At 38.4% G+C, this 23084-nt stretch overlaps 1 protein-coding gene and 1 pseudogene across 1 annotated transcript; both read right to left on the reverse strand.

The window, feature by feature from the left end:
• Positions 1-12391: 12391 nt before the first annotated feature.
• On the reverse strand, positions 12392-15185 carry LOC137740897 (GDSL esterase/lipase At2g42990-like). The gene is made up of 3 exons (XM_068480702.1): positions 14598-15185; positions 13798-14290; positions 12392-12962 (listed from the first exon to the last, which is right to left on the reverse strand). Exons 1-3 carry the CDS (start codon positions 14961-14963, stop codon positions 12769-12771), a joined length of 1053 nt encoding a protein of 350 aa, XP_068336803.1. The 5' UTR covers positions 14964-15185; the 3' UTR covers positions 12392-12768.
• A 4830-nt stretch (positions 15186-20015) lies between these two features.
• On the reverse strand, positions 20016-22627 carry LOC137740898 (G-type lectin S-receptor-like serine/threonine-protein kinase At2g19130; annotated as a pseudogene).
• Positions 22628-23084: the final 457 nt, after the last annotated feature.

Consider the following 23084-nt stretch of genomic DNA (forward strand, 5'->3'; position numbering starts at 1 on the left):
AGTTCCATGGGAACTCCGAAGTTAAGCGAGTAGCGTGCGAGAGCATTCCCAAGATGGGTGACCTATCGAGAAGTTCTCGTGTGAGTTTCCAGAAACAAAACCGTGAGGGCGTAGTCGGGGCCCAAAGCAGACAATATCGTGTTACAGTGGTGGAGCGGGCCGGGATGTGAAAATTTGGTATCAGAGCCTAACCCTAGTCGTGGTGTACCGATGAGGACGTCGGGCCCCTAAGGGGGGTGGATTGTGACATCCCACATCGCTCAGGGGAGTGATCCTTATAAGTATATTCCCATCCCTACCTAGCACGAGGCCTTTTGGGAGCTCACTGGCTTCGAGTTCCATGGGAACTCCAAAGTTAAGTGAGTAGCGCGCGAGAGCATTCCCAGGATGGGTGACCCATTGGGAAGTTCTCGTGTAAGTTCCCAAAAACAAAACTGTGAGGGCGTGGTTGGGGCCCAAAGCGGACAATATCATGCTACGGCGGTGGAGTCGGGCCCAGGAAGTGGTCCCGCCTAGGCCGGGATGTGACAATTTAGTATCAGAGCCTAACCCTGACCGTGGTGTGCCGACGAGGACGTCGGGCCCCTAATGGGGGTGGATTGTGACATCCCACATCGCCCAGGGGAGTGATCCTTATATGTATATTCCCATCTCTACCTAGCATGAGGCTTTTTGGGAGCTCACTAGCTTCGGGTTCCATGGGAACTCCGAAGTTAAGCGAGTAGCGCGCGAGAGCATTCCTAGGATGGGTGACCTATTGAGAAGTTCTCGTGTGAGTTCCCAGAAACAAAACCGTGAAGGCATAGTCGGGGCCTAAAGCGGACAATATCGTGCTATGGTGGTGGAGCGGGCCCAGGAAGTGGTCCGCCTCAGGCCAAGATGTGACATTGACCCTCTAATTAAAATAGAACATGAATAAGAAATATGGGGCAGAAATGTAATTTCACATAACCAAATTTTGTTTTTTTTTTCTTCAAAGCCTCACCTACATGTAATCTTAACATATCTCTAATTAAAAAAAATACAAAAAAAAAAAAAAAATTCCCACTCCCATATTCTCTATTATTCTCTTCCTCTCTCCTTCTATTTCAAAAAAAAAAAAAAAAAAAAAAATTCTCACACACAAAGTGTATGCCCATATGCTAGTATCATATTATGAAAACGATAATGGATCACCCAAAGATATTCTTTGATCTCAATCCTTTTATGCAACTATCAAAGACCAACAAATCTGGCAGCTTAATATTTTCACAACATTAATTAGTCTGTGGATCAATGCTAAAAAATATCCCAAAATTCTACTGGAAAAAAATTAAAATAAAATCAAACTAATTAATAATCATAATAGTCGGTTACGCATTAAGTAGGATTGGGTTTGTTAGAAAGAATGAGAATATGAGAAGGGTAGTATGGTACTTTTGTAGTAGTTAGTTTCTCTACATAAACAAACCTTGTAAGGCATTTTCCATTGTCTTCTTTTCTCTCTCTAAAGAAACTTAATAAAACAGTATTCTCTCTAATCTCTCTCTCTCTCTAAATCTGCTTCAGCAATGCTTTCATTCTTCTCTGTTAATATGGTATCATTGCTTGCATTGGTTAATCACCGATTCCGATCTTGAGTTGCTCCGCTGTTCGCTGTTTCGTTAGTGGTTCGATTTGGGTGTTGAGGATTTGTTGTGCGACTGATGAAGGAGGTGTTAGAGATTTCCAGTCGAAAAAAGATTGTGAGGATACTTCTGATTTCTGCTGGAGTTTCAGGTCAATTGCTGATTCGTTGCTATTGTTTGAAGGACAATCATGAGTAGTTCAACTTTTAAAATTGATGAAATATTGGGTATGCTTACAATCAAACTGAAAGATGATAATTTTACCAAATGGGCGTTTCAATTTCAATCTATTTTGCGGGGGTATAAATTGTTTAGGCATTTCAATAGCACAATTGTGTGTCCATCAAAGTATGTGGTCGCTACAAAAGCTGGGGTTACAAAGGAGATTACTGAGTCGTTTATGGATTGGGAGTCTACAAATATGGCGTTGCTCAGTTTGCATCTTGCCACTTTAACTGATGAGGCAATGGAGTATGTTCTTGGTTGTAGGACTGCTCATGAGGCATGGGTCAATTTGGTTGATAGATCTGCATCTGTTTCTAAGTCTAGGGTCAACCATCTCAAAACCGAGTTACATACAATTCAAAAAGAAACTGATACGATTGATAAATATCTCTTGAAGCTGAAAGGTATTAGGGATCAACTCACTGCTGCAAGTGAGTCTGTATCTGACAATGATATAATGATTGCTGGTCTTGCTGGTTTGCCAGAGGAATATGGGGTTATTCGTACAGTCATTTTGGCTAGGGAGTCCTCTATTACCTTGAAGGTGTTTAGAGCACAACTATCCGGGGGGGGGGGGGGGGGGGCAGAAAGGGAGATTGAATGAGAGATTAATGTTTTGTCTCATAACTTATCTGCTTTATATGTTCAAGGTTCCAGTTCAAGTGCTAGTTTGACTTCAACATCATCCTCAAATTCTCAGGCATATAATCATATTCTTGCTAGTACTTTGGGGACAATTACTGCAGTACCATAGGGTTTCATTTCTTAGGGTCAACAAAATTCATTGCATCAGTCTTTGCCTTTACCACCATTCCAACATCCATTTTATCATGCTCCTTCACAACATCCTGCAACATATTTTCCACCATCACCATCTGCTATGTATCCTGGTGAATCTTATAGATATGGTTTTATTGGTCATCTCAGTGATCAAAGTAATCTTGGTGCACAGTCTAACGTGGGAGTTCAATTTGGACCTTGAGCATTACATGGCAATCAATACAGAAGCAATAATTACAGGAATAACAACATTTTCAGGGGACGAGGATATGGTTCAAGTAACTCAAGGCAGAATGGCAATAATTCTTGGTTTGGGAATACTACTACAAGGGTAAATACTATGATAGAATGTCAAATATGTAACAAAAAGAGGCATATTGCAGCCAATTGTTATCACATGAACAACAATGTTTCTAATTCAAGCTTTGTTGTTGAATGCCAAATATGTGGCAAGAGAGGACATTCAACTCTTGATTGTTATCAAAGAAGCAATTACTCATATCAAGGTCAACTTCCACCTCTATCACTGTCTGCAATGAATGTTCTACAAACCACTCAGTTCATTCCCTAAGATGCCTGGATTGTTGATTTCGGCGCATCTCATCATATGACAGCTGACATCAATTCCTTGACTTAAGTCACACCTTTTGAGGGTTCTGAGAAAATAACAATTGGCAATGGTACTGATCTACCAATCCAAAACATTGGGTCAACTACTTTACAAACTAACAATCACTCTCTTATTCTCAACAAAGTGTTACATGTTCCATATATTGCTAGAAGTCTATTATCTATGAAACAACTTTGTGCTGACAATAAGAGTTGGTCTATATGTGATGAATCTAAATTCTTTGTGCAGGACAAGAAGACAAAGGAAATAGTGTATCAAGGAAAAAGTAAGCCTGAAGAACTGTTCCAGATTTCGGTTGTGCAAAGGAAAAGAGAAGTGCAATATATTACAAGTAGTCCAGTTGCTTATGTAGGTAAAGCTATCAAGTGTGATACTTGGCATCAGAGGTTGGGTCATCCCACTCATGAAATCATGAATTCTATGTTACAGAAGTCAAATATTGTAGCTGATATAGATAATAAGTCTAGTGTTTGTGTTCCTTGTATTAAGGGAATAATGTCTTGAACTCCATTTCCAATTAGATCAGATACTTGTACCTATCCATTTGAAAAAGTGCATTCAGATATTTGGGGGCCTTCTCCTGTGAAGTCCTTAGAAGGTTATAGGTACTATGTAACTCTGATTGATGAATACACCATATATGTGTGGATTTTTCCAATGAGTAATAAATCATAAGTGTTTACAATTTTTGTGCGGTTTTATAATTTTGTACTTACTCAGTTTGGGGTGCACATTAAAGGTTTACAAACAGATGATGGATGAGAGTATGTTAAGGGGTATCATTCAATACATTTCTTATCCATACTCCACAACAAAATGGAATGGCAGAAAGGAAACATAGACATATAGTTGAAACTGCAATCACACTTCTCAGTGCTGCTGGTTTAACTTTTGAGTTTTGGTACTTTGCATGTGCACACTCTGTATTCTTGATTAACAGAATGCCATGTAAGACTTTTTCAATGTCTTCTCCTTATCAAATGTTGTATAAGAAAATACCAAATATACATTCATTGAAGATTTTTGGCTCAATTGTGTTTCCTTGGTTAAGACCATATGTTGCAAATAAATTGCAAGCCAGATCTGCTATGTGCATATTTTTGGGTTATTCCATGGGGTATAAAGGAGTTATCTATTTTAATATGCAAACTCATAAATGTATTATATCTCGACACGTAGTATTTGATGAATCATGTTTTCCTGGTAAATTACTACGGTGCTTAAAACAATTGGGGTACAAAGTCAAGATTCACAGAGATGTCCACCGATTATTATACCAGTTTCTTTATATCACAAAGAGCCTGTCGATGGTCCAATTCATGAATCTCAGTTTACTGCATCCTCATCTCCAAATCCATAAGCTTATGTTTCAGCTGAGGTCAATGTAAGTAGACATCATTATCCGTCTATGTCAGACAATGGTATTGCATCAGTATCAGATTCTCAGGACGATGAATCAACATCAACAACAGGATTTACTCTTTCCTCTCACAATGATACTACTCCCTTGCTTCCTGTCTTCGATTCTGCACAATTACAGGTAGTTCTACCTTTTAATACTTCTCCTTCATCTAGTGCATTAGATACTATTCCTATAAGATTGCATGGGATGCAAACTCAGTTACAAACAGGTGCAATTACAAGGAAGAATTATATTAGCTATTTGGCATTACTACCTGAGTTGCCTTCTTTACAACTAATGGATTGTAATTCTGATAATCAATGTTTACATCCATATTAAGTTAGTTTTTCATTCCTTGCTAATAACCAAAGACTTTCAAAGGTGCTGCAAGTACGAAAGAATGGAAAGTTGCAATGTATGAGGAATTTGATGCCTTCAAAGCTCAGGGTACTTGGATTTTAGTTCCACACCCATTAAATAGAATTGTTATTGGTAGTAAGTGGGTTTATAAGATTAAGAAGAATCCCGATGGGTCTATTTCCAGATTCAAAGCCAGATTGGTTGCACAGGGATTTACACAAGAACATGGTCTTGATTAGTCTGAAACTTTTAGTCCTATTGTTAGACATATTACAGTTAGGATTATACTTGCACTTGCTGCTCAATTTGGTTGGCCCTTGCGACAATTGGATGTCAAAAACGCATTTTTACATGGTGAGTTAGAAGATGAAGTATACATGCAGCAACCTCAAGGGTTTGTTGATGATAAGAATCCAACTCATGTTTGCAGATTAGTGAAATCTCTCTATGGTTTAAAACAGGCTCATATGGCTTGGAATTCCAAGTTTACAAGCTATCTTCCAGCATTGGGTTTTACACCATCACTTTCAGATACAAGTTTGTTTGTCAAGTCTAATAATAGAGATATTATTTTGTTGCTATTGTATGTGGATGATATCATCCTTACTGGTTCAAATCCAACAAAGGTACAAGACATAATCAACAATTTGGAAAAAGTGTTTGACCTCAAAGATATGGGACGACTGAGCTATTTCTTGGGTTTACATATCCATTACAATGATGATGGTTCTTTGTTTATTAACCAATCCAAGTATGCAAAAAACTTGTTGAAGAAAGCAGGCATGGAGTCTTGTAAGCCCACATATACTCATTCTAAGCCACGCACACAAATTCTTGTTGGTGAAGGTACATATTGTCTGATCCAAGTTAATATCGAAGTATTGTTGGTGCTCTTTAGTACTTGACATTCACCAGACCTGATCTTGCATATTCAGTGAATATGGTTTGTCAATTTATGACACAACCAACTGATGCACATTTTCATTTGGTCAAAAGAATACTCCAGTATATTCAGGGAACTGTCAACTATGGTTTACAATATACAAAAAGTTTAAATTTTCAGATCATTGCCTATTCAGACTCAGATTGGGCTGCTGATATTAACACTCTAAGATCCATTTCTGGTTTTGTGGTCTATATTAGATCCAATCTTGTTTCATGGCAATCGAAGAAGCAATCTACAGTCTCCAGAAGCTCTACTAAAGCTGAATACAAAGCTTTGGCACAATGTGCAGCTGATGTGTCTTGGATTCGATCTATGTTCAAAGATATTCATCAGTTTCTCTCTAGTCCTCATTCCCTTCATTGTGACAACCTGTTTGCACTTGCATTAAGTTCTAATTCGGTGTTTCATTCTAAGATTAAACACCTTGATGCAAATTACCATTTTGTTCGTGAAAAAGTACAAAAAGGTGACATCAGTGTTCATTATATTCCAACAGATGATCAGGTTGCTGATGTGTTCATCAATAGACTATATAGTCCTGTTTTCTTGAAGCATTGCAGATATCTTGGTCTGGGATTGTCACTAGTTGTGCAACAAACTAAGCTAGATTGCTCCACGCTTAGTTTGAAGGAGGAGTAATAATCATAATAGTCGGTTATGCATTAAGTAGGATTGGGTTTGTTAAAAAGGATGAGAATATGAAAAAGGTAGTATGGCACTTTTGTAGTAGTTAGTTTCTCTACATAAACAAACCTTGTAAGGCATTTTCCATTGTCTTCTTCTCTTTCTAAAGAAACTCAATAAAATAGTATTCTCTATAATATCTCTCTCTAAATCTGCTTAAGCAATGCTTTCATTCTTCTCTGTTAATACTAATTAACCTCTCTAAATGTATAAAAACACTAAGTGACCAACCTTTTTATATCGTAATTATAATGCTAATGCTACAGCAGAAGAGCGAGCTTTCTCCTAATTGTGAACAAATTATATTATCTACATTAATGAGAAAGAGATGAGCTTCCTCCTAATTAAAACCGTTAAAATGTGAAACAATGGCCTGGTGGGTGATGATGCGAGAACTCCTCAAACTGATGGTGTTCTTGAGGATTTCAAGACTTTAAATCTCCAATTCGCACGATTAAACCAAAATGCACAGGGTGAACAAATTAAAGGGAGTACCATATGTATAGAGTTATAAATTGAAGATGTGAATTTAGTTACGGATCTCTTTAATCCTAACTTATTAAGTAGTAGAGTTGGCCTTAAACAACTTTTGTAGATTATCAGAGACGGGCCAAAAGTCCACTACCAACAACATTGATATTGTCCTTAACTTGGTAATTACCACTTACATAATCCATCAGGTATAGGATCCTTAACTTGGTAATTAAAAAGTCTCGGTATTAGTTGGAGTGGGGTTAGGATGCAGGTATGAGGGTCCTTATTGTCCTTAACACTGATATTGTCCTTAACTTGGTAATTACCACATGCATAATCCATCAGGTATGAGGGTCCTTAACTTGGGAATTAAAAGGTTTCGGTATTAGTTGGAGTGAGGTTAGGATATTGAAACTCTTATTTTCTCATAAATATGATCGATGTGGGATATTTCAACACGCTCCCTCACGTGGGACCCAACACAACCCATCACGTGGCAATACGGGCACGCCTCCTCACGTGGGACCCAACCCAACCCTTCAATTTTTTTGGGCCTGCTCCATGACTCAGATACCATGTAGAATTATCAGAGAGACGAGCTAAAGACCTAACCCAACCCAACCCATTATGTGGCAGTCTGAGCCCACTCCCAGACTAATAACATATAAAATTGTCAAAAAGATGGGTCGAAGACCCACTTCCAACAACACTGATATTATCCCTAACTTGAGATATAGTCGATGTGGGATATTTCAACACGCGTCTTCATGTAGGACCCAACCCAACCCATCACGTGGCAATACGGGCACGCCCCCTCACGTGAGACCGAACCCAAACCTTCACATGGCAGTTCGGCCCACTCCCTGGCTCTGATACCATGTATAAGTATCAGAGACCCAACCCTACCCATCAATTGGCAGTATAGGCCTGCTCTTTTACTCTAATAGCATATAGAATTATCAGAGAGACCCGTCGAAGACCCATTTCTAACAACACCGATAATATCCTCAACTTGAGATATGGTTAATATGGGATATTTCAACACGCGCCCTCACGTGGGATTCAACCCAACCCATCACATCGAAATACAGGCATGCCCCATCACATAAGACCCAACTCAACCCCTTTCACGTGGCAATTCGGGCCTGCTCCCAGCTCTGATATTATGTAGAATTATCAGAAAGACGGGCCGAAGACCCAACTAACCTATCATGTGGCAGTACATGCTCGCTCTCTAGCTCTAATAACGTACATAATTATCAAAGAGACAAGCCAAAAACCCATTTCCAACAACACCGATATTATCCCCAACTTATAAACTACCACTTGCACAATCTGGTAGGTGTCAGGCCGAAGACCCACTTCCAGCAACACCTGCACAGTCTAACAAGGGTGCACAGTCTGGCAAGTATGAGGTTTTATCTCCTGCACAGTCTGGCAGATGTGGAGTTTTATCTCAAAATACCTCAGTATTAGTTTGAGCGAAATTAGGATATTTAAACTCATCTTTTCTCAGAGATATGGTAACTATAGAATATTTCAAAAATTTTATCTGGACAACAACTCGCACTAAGAATGTTTGTTTAGGGAAACGACAATGACTTGCACTAAGCATGTTTGTAAAGGAAAGCAACAATAGATTTTAGTTATAGCTTTCATGTTTATATTTTGCCTCCACTGCTGATTTAAGGTCCTGGCTGCACCCTACAACCCTAATGATAATGAGACTTGATTTGGTGCAGCCATTACATTGGAAATTCGTCACACAAAATCAAATTAATGGGTCATACGTGAGAGATCCGCACATCGACAATCACGTGGAGTTAAGGGAATTCACACTACACGCGGGGCCAAAGGGCACACCCATCACATAACAGTACGAGCCCGCTCCCTGGCTCTGGTACCATGTAGAATTATCAGAGAGACAGACCGAAAACCCACTACCACCTGCACAATCCGTCAGGTGTGGGGGTTTTATCACAAAAAGCCTTGGTATTAGTAATAGTAGGGTTATGATATTTAAACTCTTCTTTTCTTAGAGGTATGGTCAATATGGGATATTTCAACATGTGCTCTCATGTGGAATCCAACCCAACCCAACATGTGGCAATACAGACGTGCTCCTTAACTCTGATAATTTCAAAACGCCCCATTACGTGGGACCTAACCCAACCCATCACGTGGTAGTTCGAGCCGGCTCCCTGTCTTTGATACCATGTAGAATTATCAGAGAGACGGATCGAAGACCCAACCCAACCCATCACGTGGCAGTACAAGCCCACTCCATAGCTCTGATACCATGAAGAATTATCAGAGAGACGGGTCTAAAACCCACTTCCAACAACACCGATAGTGTTCCCAACTTGTTAACTAACACTGCACAGTCCGACAGGTGTGGGGTTGTGTCTTAAAAGACCTTGGTATTAGTTGGAGTGTAGTTAAGATATTTAAACTTTTCTTTTCTCAAAGATACGGTAAATGTGAGATATTTTGACACGCCACGATCCTAATATTCCCCGAACACCAGGATAGGCACGTGCTGGCCAACACCCGAGGGTGACGAAAACCATTTAGAATGCATGAGAACAAGAATAAATAAGACTTATGAATTTAAAAATAATGAATATGCAAGTGAGGAACGTGTTAAGAGCATACAACTAACTAGAACACTAAAAAAAAGAATATAAAATTGAATGAAACAAAGGATGGGTCCTACACCGAGATGACTCGAAGATGCCAATGCGGAAGTGCCTTGACGCCAGGATTGTACGTCTCGATTTTAAGTCCTGAGGGGGCGCAAAACAAACATGAGTGGACTAAATTGATATATATAATAAAACAGTTATCAACATACTAACCCCCAAAGTTTAATGAAAACTCATATAGCATGATAAATAAAATAGGTTTTCCGAAACCTAGCATGTCGCGCAATGTCTCAAAACATATATTGTACATATATAGTGCGAATGTCTAATCTCACTCCAGGCCCCGTGCCAGCTTCTCATGTCTCTCAACCCGTAGCTAGAGATTATTTCTTCAGGCCTTATGCCAATACCGTAACCTCGCCTGTGACGGAATCTATCCCCTACCCCGTAGTGGAATAGGGACCATTAGGTAAGTACAAAACCATTGAACATACATATATTTGAAAAGAAACTTCATAGTATAAAGTCATCCATCATCTATAATATAAAGAGATGTTCGAAACATGTTCTAAATATGATATCGTCATCCATCGGATATTCTATAAAGAACACGTGTTGTAGGAAAAATAGTAATAATTCAAACTAGCCTCAATAAGCATGTTATCTCATAAAACGTAATCATTAAATCATGTTTTTTATGTATGCATTTCTACTATTAAAACATGCATTTTAGAAGGGGCCACTCACAGATGCTTCACCATAGAGAGCCACGCAAACTAGCGAAAACAGAAACGCCACAATATATGCACCTAAGCACATAAAGGGTCTAATTAATAAAACTATATTAAAATGATTTAATTTGGAGAAATGGATGTCAAAAACGAATTCAGGACGTCGAAATTAATCTAGGAAGGGTTCCGGTTTAAGGGTTTTGGACTTGGGTTAGGGTTAAGTCTAGGTGGGTTGGACTTAGGATAAATGGTTAATGGGTTAGGGAATTGGGTTGATAAAAGGGCCTGGGGTAAATAATTGGGTTTGGGCTTAAAAGGGTCACGGGTTGGGCTGGTTTCAAAGGACTTGGGTCGGGTTGACCAATTTCCATGCCAATGAATCGGCCGATTTCTGGGCACCACTTCAAACGCCCATAACTTATTCGTTACTCAACGAAATCAAGTGAAACGAAAATGATAGTTGTAGTACTCGACGAGATGAAGAGATTGATATCCTGTAAGCCTACCAAATCACGGTATTTTCGCCGGAAAACGCCTCGAAAGAGGCGGTGCTCATCGGAAAAACTGGGTTTTGGCCGAATGTTTTAGAAATTTTCAAAGCTTCGTAACTTCTTCTTCACTTAACCAAAATGAGTGATTCAAAAGCCAAAATGTAGTTAGGAATGTGGAGAAGATATTAATACCAAGTGGGGACCGAGTGGTAGCCAGAGTTGGCAAGATAGCCAAACGACCACGGTTTTGAAGTTTACAGATTTCTGGAAAATGCCCCTCGAGTTGTTTTTCGTGCTAAAACCTTCACCAAAGTCATTTTAATCACTAACCAGGTAATGTAGACTACGAGGAAGGAAGATCAAAGGAGTCTCGAAGCTTAACTACGTTGTCAAATTCCTCTAAAGTCACCGGAGTTCGTCGGGAAAGCCTGCACCATGGCTGTCACGGTGGAGGGTCGTGCTTGGCCTGACGTTCTTGAGGTCTTAAGCCCAAGTGATGGTGGTGATGGTTGCTCTGTGTGTGTGTATGTTCGGGGAAAAGGGAAGGAGAGAGTTGCACAGAGTTTCGGCGAGAGAGAGAGTTAGGGAAAAGAAAGAGAATGAGAGGATGAAGAGAGATTGGGGCCGAGGGGACACAGATCAGGATCATCTTTTGAGCAAAGAGTGACGATCCTCTTGACCAAGCTCATTGGGTCGTTAAAATTTTATCCAACGGCGACAATAATTATAACTTTAGAAGGTCCTCTATTTGTAACCATTAGATGAAATTTCAATGGCCCGATGGGCTTGGTCAGGAGGATTCTCACCTTTTGCTCAGGAGAGGATCTTGATCCGGGGGACACAAATGAGGAGGTGGGCCCAAGGGCTCACCAATTAAGGGAGGCAGATTGTCTGCCCTCCTGTTTGGATGCCCTTCTCATCCCCTCATATTTTGTGCGGTCACGGTTAAGGAACGTCAACATTTTATATTGAATTTTTTTTATAGAAATAATAAGACAAAAAGCAATAGGAATATAAAATATTGACGTAGTTTAAGCGTGACCGTACAAATAGAAGGAGATGAGAATAGCACCCAAACAAGAGGGCAGACAATATGCCTCCCCAATTAAGACCCAAAAACCATTTTTTAAAAATAAAACGGAGGTGGGGGTTTTACATATGTCAACAGTTTTATCCGGAAAACGACTCGCACTAAGAATGTTTGTTTAGGGAAACGGCAATGACTCGCACTAAGCATGTTTGTTAAGGGAAACAACAAAAGATTTTAGATATAGCCTTCATGTTTATACTTTGCCTCCACTGCTGATTTAAAGTCCTAGCTGCACCTACAACCCTAATGATAGTGAGACTTGATTTGGTGCAGCTACTACATTGAAAATTCGTCACATAAAATCAAATATGATGAATCTTCGTATTCATCGCCAAATCACTATCGCCACATAAACCTTGTTTTTTTGTGGTGAATATCTAATTTACAACACATGATTGCTTACAAATAAAACACACCACAGAAATATTAGTTCATACATTACCATTTGAAAACTCAATGAAATATACATTAATACAATACAATCAAAGATCATCACACGATTTGTGAGATATAATTAATTCAGATGAAATAGTAACGATAGTGGTTGTATAGATGGATGATCTACCGTAAACTTTACTAGACTGCTACCCTTAGAAACCACACGCATTACTATTTTACCACAGCGAAGAAATGATTTTTCTTCAAAAAGAAAGCTCGCTCACGCGTGTGCCATGGCCTTTTTGTTTGTTTTCCAATAATAAATCAATTAAAGGTGTCTAAAAGATCGCCAATTACATGGTCTGCGAGTATCTTATTTGTTTTCTCCGTTGGATGGAAGGCATCCCAAAATACGAACTTACTTGCATCTGCGCACGTATATGGGTTGTTCTGATTACAGAGGTAACTCATCTCGAATGTCCCAGTAGCACAACATGCCTTGTCAGCATACTCAAATCCTTCCAATCAAACAACAAACAATAAATCATAATTAAATTATTAATTAATTTAATTTAGAACTAATAGGAAATGTTTTATCAAAAAGGGAAGTCAAAAATTTCAGAAAAATCAGACTCTGCTATCTGCAACAAACACAGAAGCCATGTGTACCCAACTAGATTTGATTAATTGGTTGCATGCTTATTTAAAATCCCATATTAAAGTTTCCCACCAAACATTTTCAACTACTTTCATGTCTAGTTCATGCATATATGCTTTCACCAATAGCACCCCCTTATTACCAGTTTCTGGTAAATCTGGTTAGTATCCGGATTATTTATAATCCCAGTTTAATCTGCTGTAATATTAAGTGAAAAAAGTATATATTGAGTTTCAAATTTTAACAATAAATAAATAAAAAATAAAAATTTGAGGATATCTTTAAATTTTTATAACCACATATCTACTGCTAGTAAGTTCTGGATGTTTTTTGCTGTTGGATGACTTCACACCTTCAAGTCAAAGTGCTAATGTGAGACGCCTGTTTTATGCGACACGTAGTTTTTCTTCTAAAAAGTTCAGGAGATATAAATACAAATGATAATGTGATGTGTCATGTATGTATCCACAAGTTCCAAACCAAAGATCTGATATTTCCACAGAGAAAGTGTGGCAACAAAGCTTCCAATGAGTGTGCCCTGATTGGAACTTTGCCAAAGTAGAAAGATGCTGTCATGACTTATGGTTAATACACAATTAAGGCAAGCCAAGATATTGCTAATGCATCATTGCAGTTCTATAAGCATCTATGTAGATCAATAGTTGATAAATACAAATATTTACTATAAAACTTACCATATGATGAAGGTGTTTTGATGATTTGGTAGAACAGCGGATATATTTTTTCTGTAAATAGCATTCTAAGCCCTGGAAGCTCTTGATTCAGCTTTGCCACCATATTTTTCAATTTCCCATTAAATTCCACAGCCACATTGTTATATTCCTGCATGCATTCATCAATTGCCATGAAATTGCTGGCTCTCTCTAATGGCAAACACCCCATTGGAGGAAGCCCAGTTAGGGATATTTTCCTGACCCCTAGACTGTAGATTTCCCTAATGAAGTTTTTGGAAAGTCCAACGAGGAAATCCTCGTACTGCCGGACTGTGAATTGCATTCGCCGGCGGGGCAATAAGTAGTAGTTCTCGAGGAAGTCGTTTGTTCCTAAGCTTATCAAGTATAAGGCCTCTGTCAGAATCTCTTTTGCCTTGTCATGGCCAACATAGGCTTTGAGTTTGTTCTGGTACTCCTTGTAGTACTCCACTTCTTTCCACAGTGGTATCACATTCTGCATATATAGCATGCTTAGTTTTTTTATCGTGTATTTTCTTACCCACATATGTTGCTTCAAATTTTGAAGCGTCAATCAGGTAAAACTTGTACGGATTATTGAAAGTTGGTAACAGAACGCACTGTGTTATTTATATTGTATGAATCATGAATTTAGGATTTCAAAGAAATTTGATTGATAGTCTGATAATATAACGTACTACATATTGAGCAAAATATAAGAATAAATGGGCATTATATGTGCATACATGCAGGATTATGACTAGACAAATCCAAATTATGATACAGTTAGAGAGGGGACTTACTAGCACATCAGAAGTTGCATTATCATAGCCAGTTCCAGCAGAAGCAAAGCAAACACCATTGACAAAATCTGAAATGCCAAACTTGGGGTCCAAGTATGCAGGGACCGAAGTTTTGAGCCCGAAAGCCTCGGAAACAAAATCCGGTGGAACTCGGCCATTGGAGAACCTCCCTGTCGGCTGACCACCGTCAAAGTCACGGCCATACGGCTTGAAGTTGCTCTTCAGAAGTGTGGAAATCCCATTGTTGTTCCCAGAATCCACAGATGAGTCCCCAAACACAATAACTGCTGGAACTTTAGCCACATGTTTTGCAACTTGAAGCAGGATTTGAGTTAAAAGAAACCATGAAATGTATACGAATGCCATGGCTAGCTAGCTACTATTTGTGTCAGTGGCTAGTGGCTGGCAAAAGTTGGAAGATATTTGAGATGGTTTTAGAGATGGGATTGTAATAAATATAATCATGTGAGAAATTGGAGGGATTTGTGGAAGCAATCAAAACCTAGAAGCAAGCAAGCTGCAAGGCCATGAGTCTGCAGGACAGTATTCAATTATGTCAGTTATGTTTGGTTAACCTTGGTGGTTTAAGATTTCAGACAATTACCCATCCCAGAAGGCTCCAAGAGGGCACTATTTATAGGTTGATGTAGAGAGATTTTTCAATGTAACCATCACACAAGGTGGTACATCACGTGGTCCTATATAAATGGTGTGTTATGCATGTTAAAAGGTTAATAATTTAAATTAAAAATTTTCACCACTTACATAAAAACACGTGGTGTACCATTCATATTCCCGTCACAACTAAAAATTTCTCGTTGATGTGGAGCAGCAACACACTTGCACGGTCTCCTATTCCTATATGTTAAGAACAATCTAGATTTAGGCGATGGTAATTATAATCGGTTTTAAACAATGTTTTGGATTCAGTAAACACGTTAATAAATTCAGCGCTTTGTACCAATCAAGGCTTTTTTTTTTTTTTTGTTTTGGGGGGAAGGGGGGGTCAAAACTCAATAGACCAAGAGTGTGCAACAATTTTGTAGTATAAACGTTAAACTGTCATGTGGTATTACTAATAATTTATAGCCTACAATTTCAAAAAATGTCAAAGTTGATATATAAAAGCAATCTATAGTATAAAAATGAATACACGAATTAATAACAAGAGATGTGGTCCTTATGGTTAGGAAGGTAACTGAATATAAATTCCCAACTAATTTTGAGTGCATTTTTGCTCACCATTCTATTTATCATCGTTAGATGAGTTTGAATTTTGAGATTTGTGCTTATCCACTACACGAATCTCGAAATTTAAACTCATTTAAAGGTGATAATTAGGATGGTGAGCATACATCACACTAAATGATGATGAGCATACATTACAGTAAATAGTGGTGAGCAAAAATGCTTCCATAATGAGTTTTTGAGAAATAGAGGTGGTGGTTGTAATACATTTAATGGGGGCTCAGAAACTGACAGGTCCTAGTTAAGTGACCTGTAACATTGTTCTGAAACCCTAAAACAAAGCTGGCTTTCTTTTGATGCTCATTTATGGACGTTTTCTGCTATGAATTGGTGCTACAATTTACAAGGATTCTGTAAATCGTAAACCAGTTTTCTATAGTTTCTGAGTTTCTTTTTGTTTGGATGGGATTGATCAAGTTTGAACACATGTTGCGGGTGAGACTTTGTCAGAGGTGAAAAAATGGTTGGGAGTTGGATTCGATTTGCATTTTACTGAAAAAACTGGAAGCACTCTTTACATGAAAATGTTACATGCGCGGGGGTGATGAAAACTGACACAATGAACTGTGAGAAATTTGCTTGTTCTTAGAAAATATATGAACATAAATGACTCTTCATTTTTTATATCTGTGATCGGGATACTCCAATCATACATGATTAACAAATATATGAATCAAATTTGTTACATGAATAATAAATATATTTTTTTATATCTGCTTTTGTTGTTGTACTTTGACTTGGATTAGGCAGTTTGAAGCTTTCTATTTTTGTCATGTCCACGGATTTTAGATGAGCAATTTTTAGTCTCTTTTGAGATTCCCTCTAAGTTATGTAATGCTCCTTCTATTGTTCCCATTCTTTGGCATCCTCCTTCATATAATTGCGTTAATGTGAATATAGATGGGCTTGCTAAGGGTAACCCGAGTCCTGTGGCTTGTGGTGAAGTATTTCGTGATTCTACGGGTTATTTTTCTAGTGGTTTCTCTCAGAGTTTGGGGTAACATACTTTCCTTCTATGTTGAGCTTCATGCTATCATCCTTGCTGTGGAGTTGGCCTATGCATGGAGTTAGGCAAAATTTGTGGCTCAAAAGCAACTCTTCCCGGGTGATATCCTGACTTTTTTTTGTTCTCCTCGGCATCTTCGGGTTCATTGGAAAATCTGCCTTTCCCTTGTGAAGCATATGGTTTTTTATTGCTCTCATATTTTTCCAGAAAGGAATAAGGTCGTTGATGAATTGGCAAATTTAGGGCTGCTTTAGTCTTCCATTTGTGGCATGCGATTCCATCATTGGAGACTCCCCCTTTTCTGCACACGAATTTTTTGGGCATCCCAACCTATACACATTTGTCTCCTCTTCTTGATGATTTATTTTTTATTTTTTATTTTTTCCTAATCTTCTTGATTGTTTGTTTTGCAGGATATTATATCTTTTAGTTTTTGTTTTAGAGGGGTTAGGTTTTATGTCTCCCATTTTCCTTATATCTTTCTTGTTTTTATTTCTAAAGAGATAAAAATTTTGTCCCCCTTCTTTTTCATGTATTTTTATATTTTATATTTTTGTTTTACGAGAGGTAAAATTTATATCTTCATGACTAGGTATAACATTTTTTTTTTCGTTATCAATAAAAATTTTCTTGCACTGTCGAAGTTTCTTAAAAAAAAAATTAACATCTTTTTTTTTTTTAAATATATATATTTTTTTATACAAGCGATATTGAGAGAGAAATCGAACACAAATATTGTGGGTAGTGGTATAAACTTTGTTAGTTACATAATCAAACCTCTTGTACCTAAATCAATAATTAAATTCTTAGTTAATCCAATACTCAAGGGTATATTTGTTGTTACATCGGAGTAGTAAGACTAATTACAAAACCCTTTCTGTGAAAGCATCAATTATATATTTTCTATACCAAGCAGAAATCGGAATGGCGATGGTGTAAGACACAGACACATGGTTAGTTGATCATTAACCTCCAAATGTTGGAAAACATGATTTAGGTTTTGTAATGAATGTTTGCATATAAATGGAATGGAGCAAATGCTGAACAGACGTCGGCAGCTCTTGTAAGTTGTGATCCCCTGCGCAACTGCGCATCTGTAGACAACTTTTGGCATGCCATGCGCGCATCAGTCGGTAGGCATGGGCAGAACTCGACAGCGCGAACAATGTGCTCGGAAAAATGCCACCATGAATTTATACTAAGTTGATCTATGTACTTGATCCAAGCCATGGCATCATGTTGTGTTGCACTGTTAACTTCACGCTACTCACTTAAATTACCACTTCCATTCTTGGATCCACTATTGGTCGTGGCCCGTGGGTCACAAGTTATTGGTAGCTTAGAGTTGCAGCCATCCGAGAAAAAATTCATGGTTACGTCATTAGTGGTGGATCCAAAAAAATTATTTGGAGAGGTAGTTAGCAAGAATAGCACGATTTGGGTGTAAAACTTTGTGAACGGAATAGCGTGCAAATTGGCATTTTATCGATCTTTGGTAAATATGAGGTTATTTGCCAAGTGACATTGCACACTTGTCGATAAATGCCAACAACTTACGAGACAAATGTCAATAACTTTTGAGCGAGTATGCCGAGTGAACCTATCGGCAAATGTCCATACCAACACATACAATGGCATGAGGCGCATGAGGCTAGCAGCTTCCCTGCTCAGTGCCCATACAGACAATTCGTCAATCAGTTGGAAGGCAGCTTTTAAGGGCATCTCAAATTTTAGAAGGGTAACACCCAACTCTTCCATGGAAGATATCTAATCTTAGGAACCTTATCCCAAGGTGGGTCCGCCCCTGCTCCGTCTCGTCTCTAGTTGTGTAATGAGTCGAAAATAATGTGTGGCATGATGTATATTTGTGTCTGAATAAAAAAAAAAAAGGAAAAAGAGTGATGTGTATCAATATTTGAGCTTATGTTACACCTCCGATATATTATTGGTTGCGTGATAGGGTTATAGACCGCGCAACAGGATTGGGAATTAGCAACGTATCATTGTCACATAATGAATGTTGTAATTGTAGATATACATCTATAAATTCCAATGCATCCATAATTTTCGCTTAATTATTGAGTGATGTTAGAGATATAACATTGAACAACTTTCTCCGTTGAGATAGGGTTCATTAATAAAAGTAGGTCTCATCTTTATTAAACAAATGATATAAGTCTTTTTAAATGTGATGTCCTTAACATTTTTCGGACTAAAAACGGAATTAGAAAACTAGGGAATGAAAATCTCAATGAAATAAAATCAAAGTGTTTAGGGGAGCACAACCCGCTACTGTTACCAATTGGATGCATACAGATAAGTGGCGGATGCATATTGGAACCAAACTGGTCTTGACATCATCTGGAGCTGGATTCTAAGAAATATACATGTGAAGGTCTTTCGATGACCCTTGAATGTTTGGTACGCGTCCTTTTTGTGCCCACAAATTCTCTCAATAATATTCATCAGATTGCTCCGGCATATGTCAATACCTATTGACATGTGCACAACTTGGTTCGACTAACTACAACAAGCCCACTAAATGTTCAGCAAAACGCCTCAGTAAAGAAAACTGAATTTTTTTTATGCGCGCTTAGTGCTCTGTTTTTTATTTAAAAAGCTTAAACCTTTAAAACAGAGACCCTCAGAGTTTAAATCTTGAATCATACAAATTAAAGGTTATTTCTAGGTTAAAACAGAGACGCTAAACCCCGATTGAAATTTTCACGAAGAAACCCTACTGCTTTTTCCTACACGGCTTTTAATGTTTCGAATTGCTATGTATTAATGAACACTTTACTGGGTATTTTTTTCTTTGAATGTCGTTATTAGATTCTCTGTGTTCTGCTTATTTCTTGAAGATAAAGCAATTATTTTTCTTCAGTTCTAATGGCTGCTTTCATTTACTCACATTTTAATTCTTGGGCTTTATCAAGTTTGTTGGTTTGTAATGTTAAATGTGTATTTTGATCTCGTACGAATTGTCCGTCTTAATCCTTCAAGTTAGAAGACAATATCCGTATTCTTCCTTGATTGCGTATGAAATCTAGTCATTTAGCTAGTCTAGTCTAGTCCTGCATATCGAATGCTGTAAAAAAATACTTAAAAAACAACTGATCTTATTTAGAAGAAGAGGTTTTTCTTCAATAGTACATACAAAGTGCTTATCGTGCTCACTTCAACAAGCGACTCTACGAGTCTGTGAGCCTCTAATTATAGAAGGAAATGCGCTCTCAACGCGTACAAAGAGATGGACAATGTTCCCCTTCAGGTGCATCCTCGTGAATATTCGTTTCACGGTTGTTGATTTTGGCTTGAAATGCACTTTGATCATCAGAGCATGACCACAAGCCTGAACTGCAAGTAGTCTTCAGGTGATTAACGCCTTCTAATGGACATTGTACAAGGCGCTGGAGGAACTGTGGGATTGGGGGTATGTCGACATCTGAAACTCCCTCGAGAATTTGAACAACCTGCATCATCGTTGGCCTATCCTTCTCATCTTCTTGAATGCACCAACAAGCGACTTTGCATGCTTTAGCGAGTTCATCTTTGTCAGCACGGCCTTCCAACCTGTAATCCAACAAAGTACCAACATCTTCTCCCTTATTAACTACATTGGCAACCATGAGAGGACGGTAGTTTTCTAACCCCTCATCTAACCCTTCTCTATTTCTCCTTCCTGTTATAACCTCAATCAGCAACATGCCATAGCTAAAGACATCAGCTTTTGGTGTGATGGCTTCACCTGAAAACCATTCTGGTGCAAGATAACCTACAGTTCCTCTCATGGTTGTCAGAACGCGGCTATGGTGTCTTCCGACAAGTTTTGCAAGACCAAAATCAGCCAGTTTTGGACTGTATTCTGCATCCAACAAAATGTTGTCGGGCTTAATATCACAGTGTATTATGCAGTCTCGGTAGGTAAGCCAATCCTCTGGCAGTCCCTACTGCAATATGATATCTGGCATCCCAATCTAACATTAGTGCATTCTCTTGATGAAAAAGAGATTGCAGAGAACCATTTGGCATGTACTCATAGACCAAAAGTCGTTTTGAAGTTTCTGTGCAAAAACCCCAAAGGCGAACAACATTAATGTGGTGGATAGCGCCAATGGTTCCCACTTCAGCACGAAATTGTTTCTCTCCCTGCTCCAGATATTTAAGTTTTTTCACTGCTATATCAGTTGAATTAGGCAATATCCCCTTGAAAACAGAACCAAAACCTCCTTCCCCAAGTTTTTCTGAGAAGTTGTCTGTTGCTCTTCTTAAGTCTTTATACTTGAACAGCACCAAGGAATCCTGAACTATTGGCGATGCTCCTTTTGACCGCTTCCTTATGAGAAATACCATGAGAATGGTTGAGATTGGAAGGAACCCCGCAAGTACTCCAACAGCAATCCAAGTAATCTTTCTCTTTACCTCGTTGGTAGAATCTGCAACTCGTACATGCATTTTTCCGTAATCTATTAGTTTAGTCAGGGAAGATGGTAGTTGAATCAGATTGAATACATCCCCTTTCCAAATCTTACAGTTGTTATTGTAAACAAAGGAGGTGATTGAGCAATCTCTTGAGCATGCTAATATACATTCCTCAATGCTTTTAACCTTTAAAAAGACAGCATGTTGCGAATAATAAACATAAGGCACTCCCAAAAATTTGTAAGTTCCTACATCACTGCACTGAAAAGGAGTTTTCCTCACACAACCATAAGAATAACCACCAAAATCCCAATCTTCTGGGATTTGGGGTTCAAATCCTTCCAAGCATCGACAACGAGGCAAATTCTGAGAGTCGCAGATACTAAAAGCACCACATGAAGCATCGTCAGTGCATTGTCCAAGCTGAACACCCCAAGAGCCTTTTGTCTCAACCCCGTCATAAAACTTGAGTCGACCATTGATCAAAAGTTTGTATCTCATAAATGAATGAGGATACGTGGTAACATAAGTTACGTAGCTTCCATTCTCATTTGCAACAGAAGTAAAATTTGCTAGAGGAATATCGATTCCATTCTTCTCATCATAATTGTATGAATAATGTCAGAAGTGGTTCCAACATTCTGCTCACTAGTGACGGAACCGTTTCGAAATAAGGAAAAACTTGTTCCAGTTTGTTCCATCTCAAGAGAAAATATTCCAGGGGCTGGATTTTGTGGGTTTCTCGAGGGAGTAAGAACTAGTTTTTCCTTGGTAAGCTTATTATATCCAAGCTTGGCACCCGGAAGCCAAGTGTCAGTTGGGTGATCGAAACTCTGCCATAAAACAGCGGATGAATCCAATTCATCTCTGATGACAAGGTTCCCGTTGTCAAGAAGCACTGCCATGGTGGAATCAGAAACCGCTGACATAGATTGAGTTGACCAAATTGTAGATTTCGTTTGCTCCAGCAACGCTAAGCTTCCATTTCGGAAGAGTTGCAGTGTCAAAGGAGATGAACCAGAGGCAGGTTGGTTTCGGTTTGCTACCCAAACTACAGTTCGAGGGTGGAGAGTTTTGTACCATATGCCTACGTAATAGTTTCGAGAGTTACCTGGTGTGAAGAAACCCAGCTCAAATATGCCACCTGCAGAGGTGATTGTCTGGCTCCCCGAAAGAGAGCGGCCTGCAAAGATGGAATCAGATGCCATGGAAGTTCCATTGAAGGTAAAACATAACAGAAGCAGAACAACAGACTGAGAAATGAGGTTATTGTTGCTAATGATATCCATCTCTTCAAAGAGTCGGATTTTCTGCAAGCTGATGCCAAACTTAACTTTTCCTCTCCTGTTTTTGTTGCTATGAGCGGAGCTTAACCAGAATTATTGTAGATTATACCAGTATGAATTTTTTTACTAGTTGGAAGTTGCCAAGTCCACCAAGTCAACCAGCGCACCAGACAAAGATGATATGAATTTTTTGACTAGTTGGAACTTTTGCTGAGACTCTTCAATTTCTTTTTTGCAAGGTTGTCCAAGATGCTAGGCGGGTATCTAGGCGGACTAGGTAGATTTAAATAAATCTATTATATTTCGTGTAAATAAGTATATCTTTATACTTAAAATATATATAATTACATCATAAACCACAAAATAGAAAGATATATATATATATATATATATATATATATATTATGAAGTATTAGAACATCATGAAAACATAGGGAATAAGCATATAATGTTTGTTTATTTACGTATTCAACAAGTTTCTTACAATTTATTGAAAAAAATAAAATGCAAAATGAAAGTTATCTA

The sequence above is a fragment of the Pyrus communis genome, chromosome 7 (genome assembly GCF_963583255.1).
Source record: "Pyrus communis chromosome 7, drPyrComm1.1, whole genome shotgun sequence".
Lineage (NCBI taxonomy): Eukaryota > Viridiplantae > Streptophyta > Magnoliopsida > Rosales > Rosaceae > Pyrus > Pyrus communis.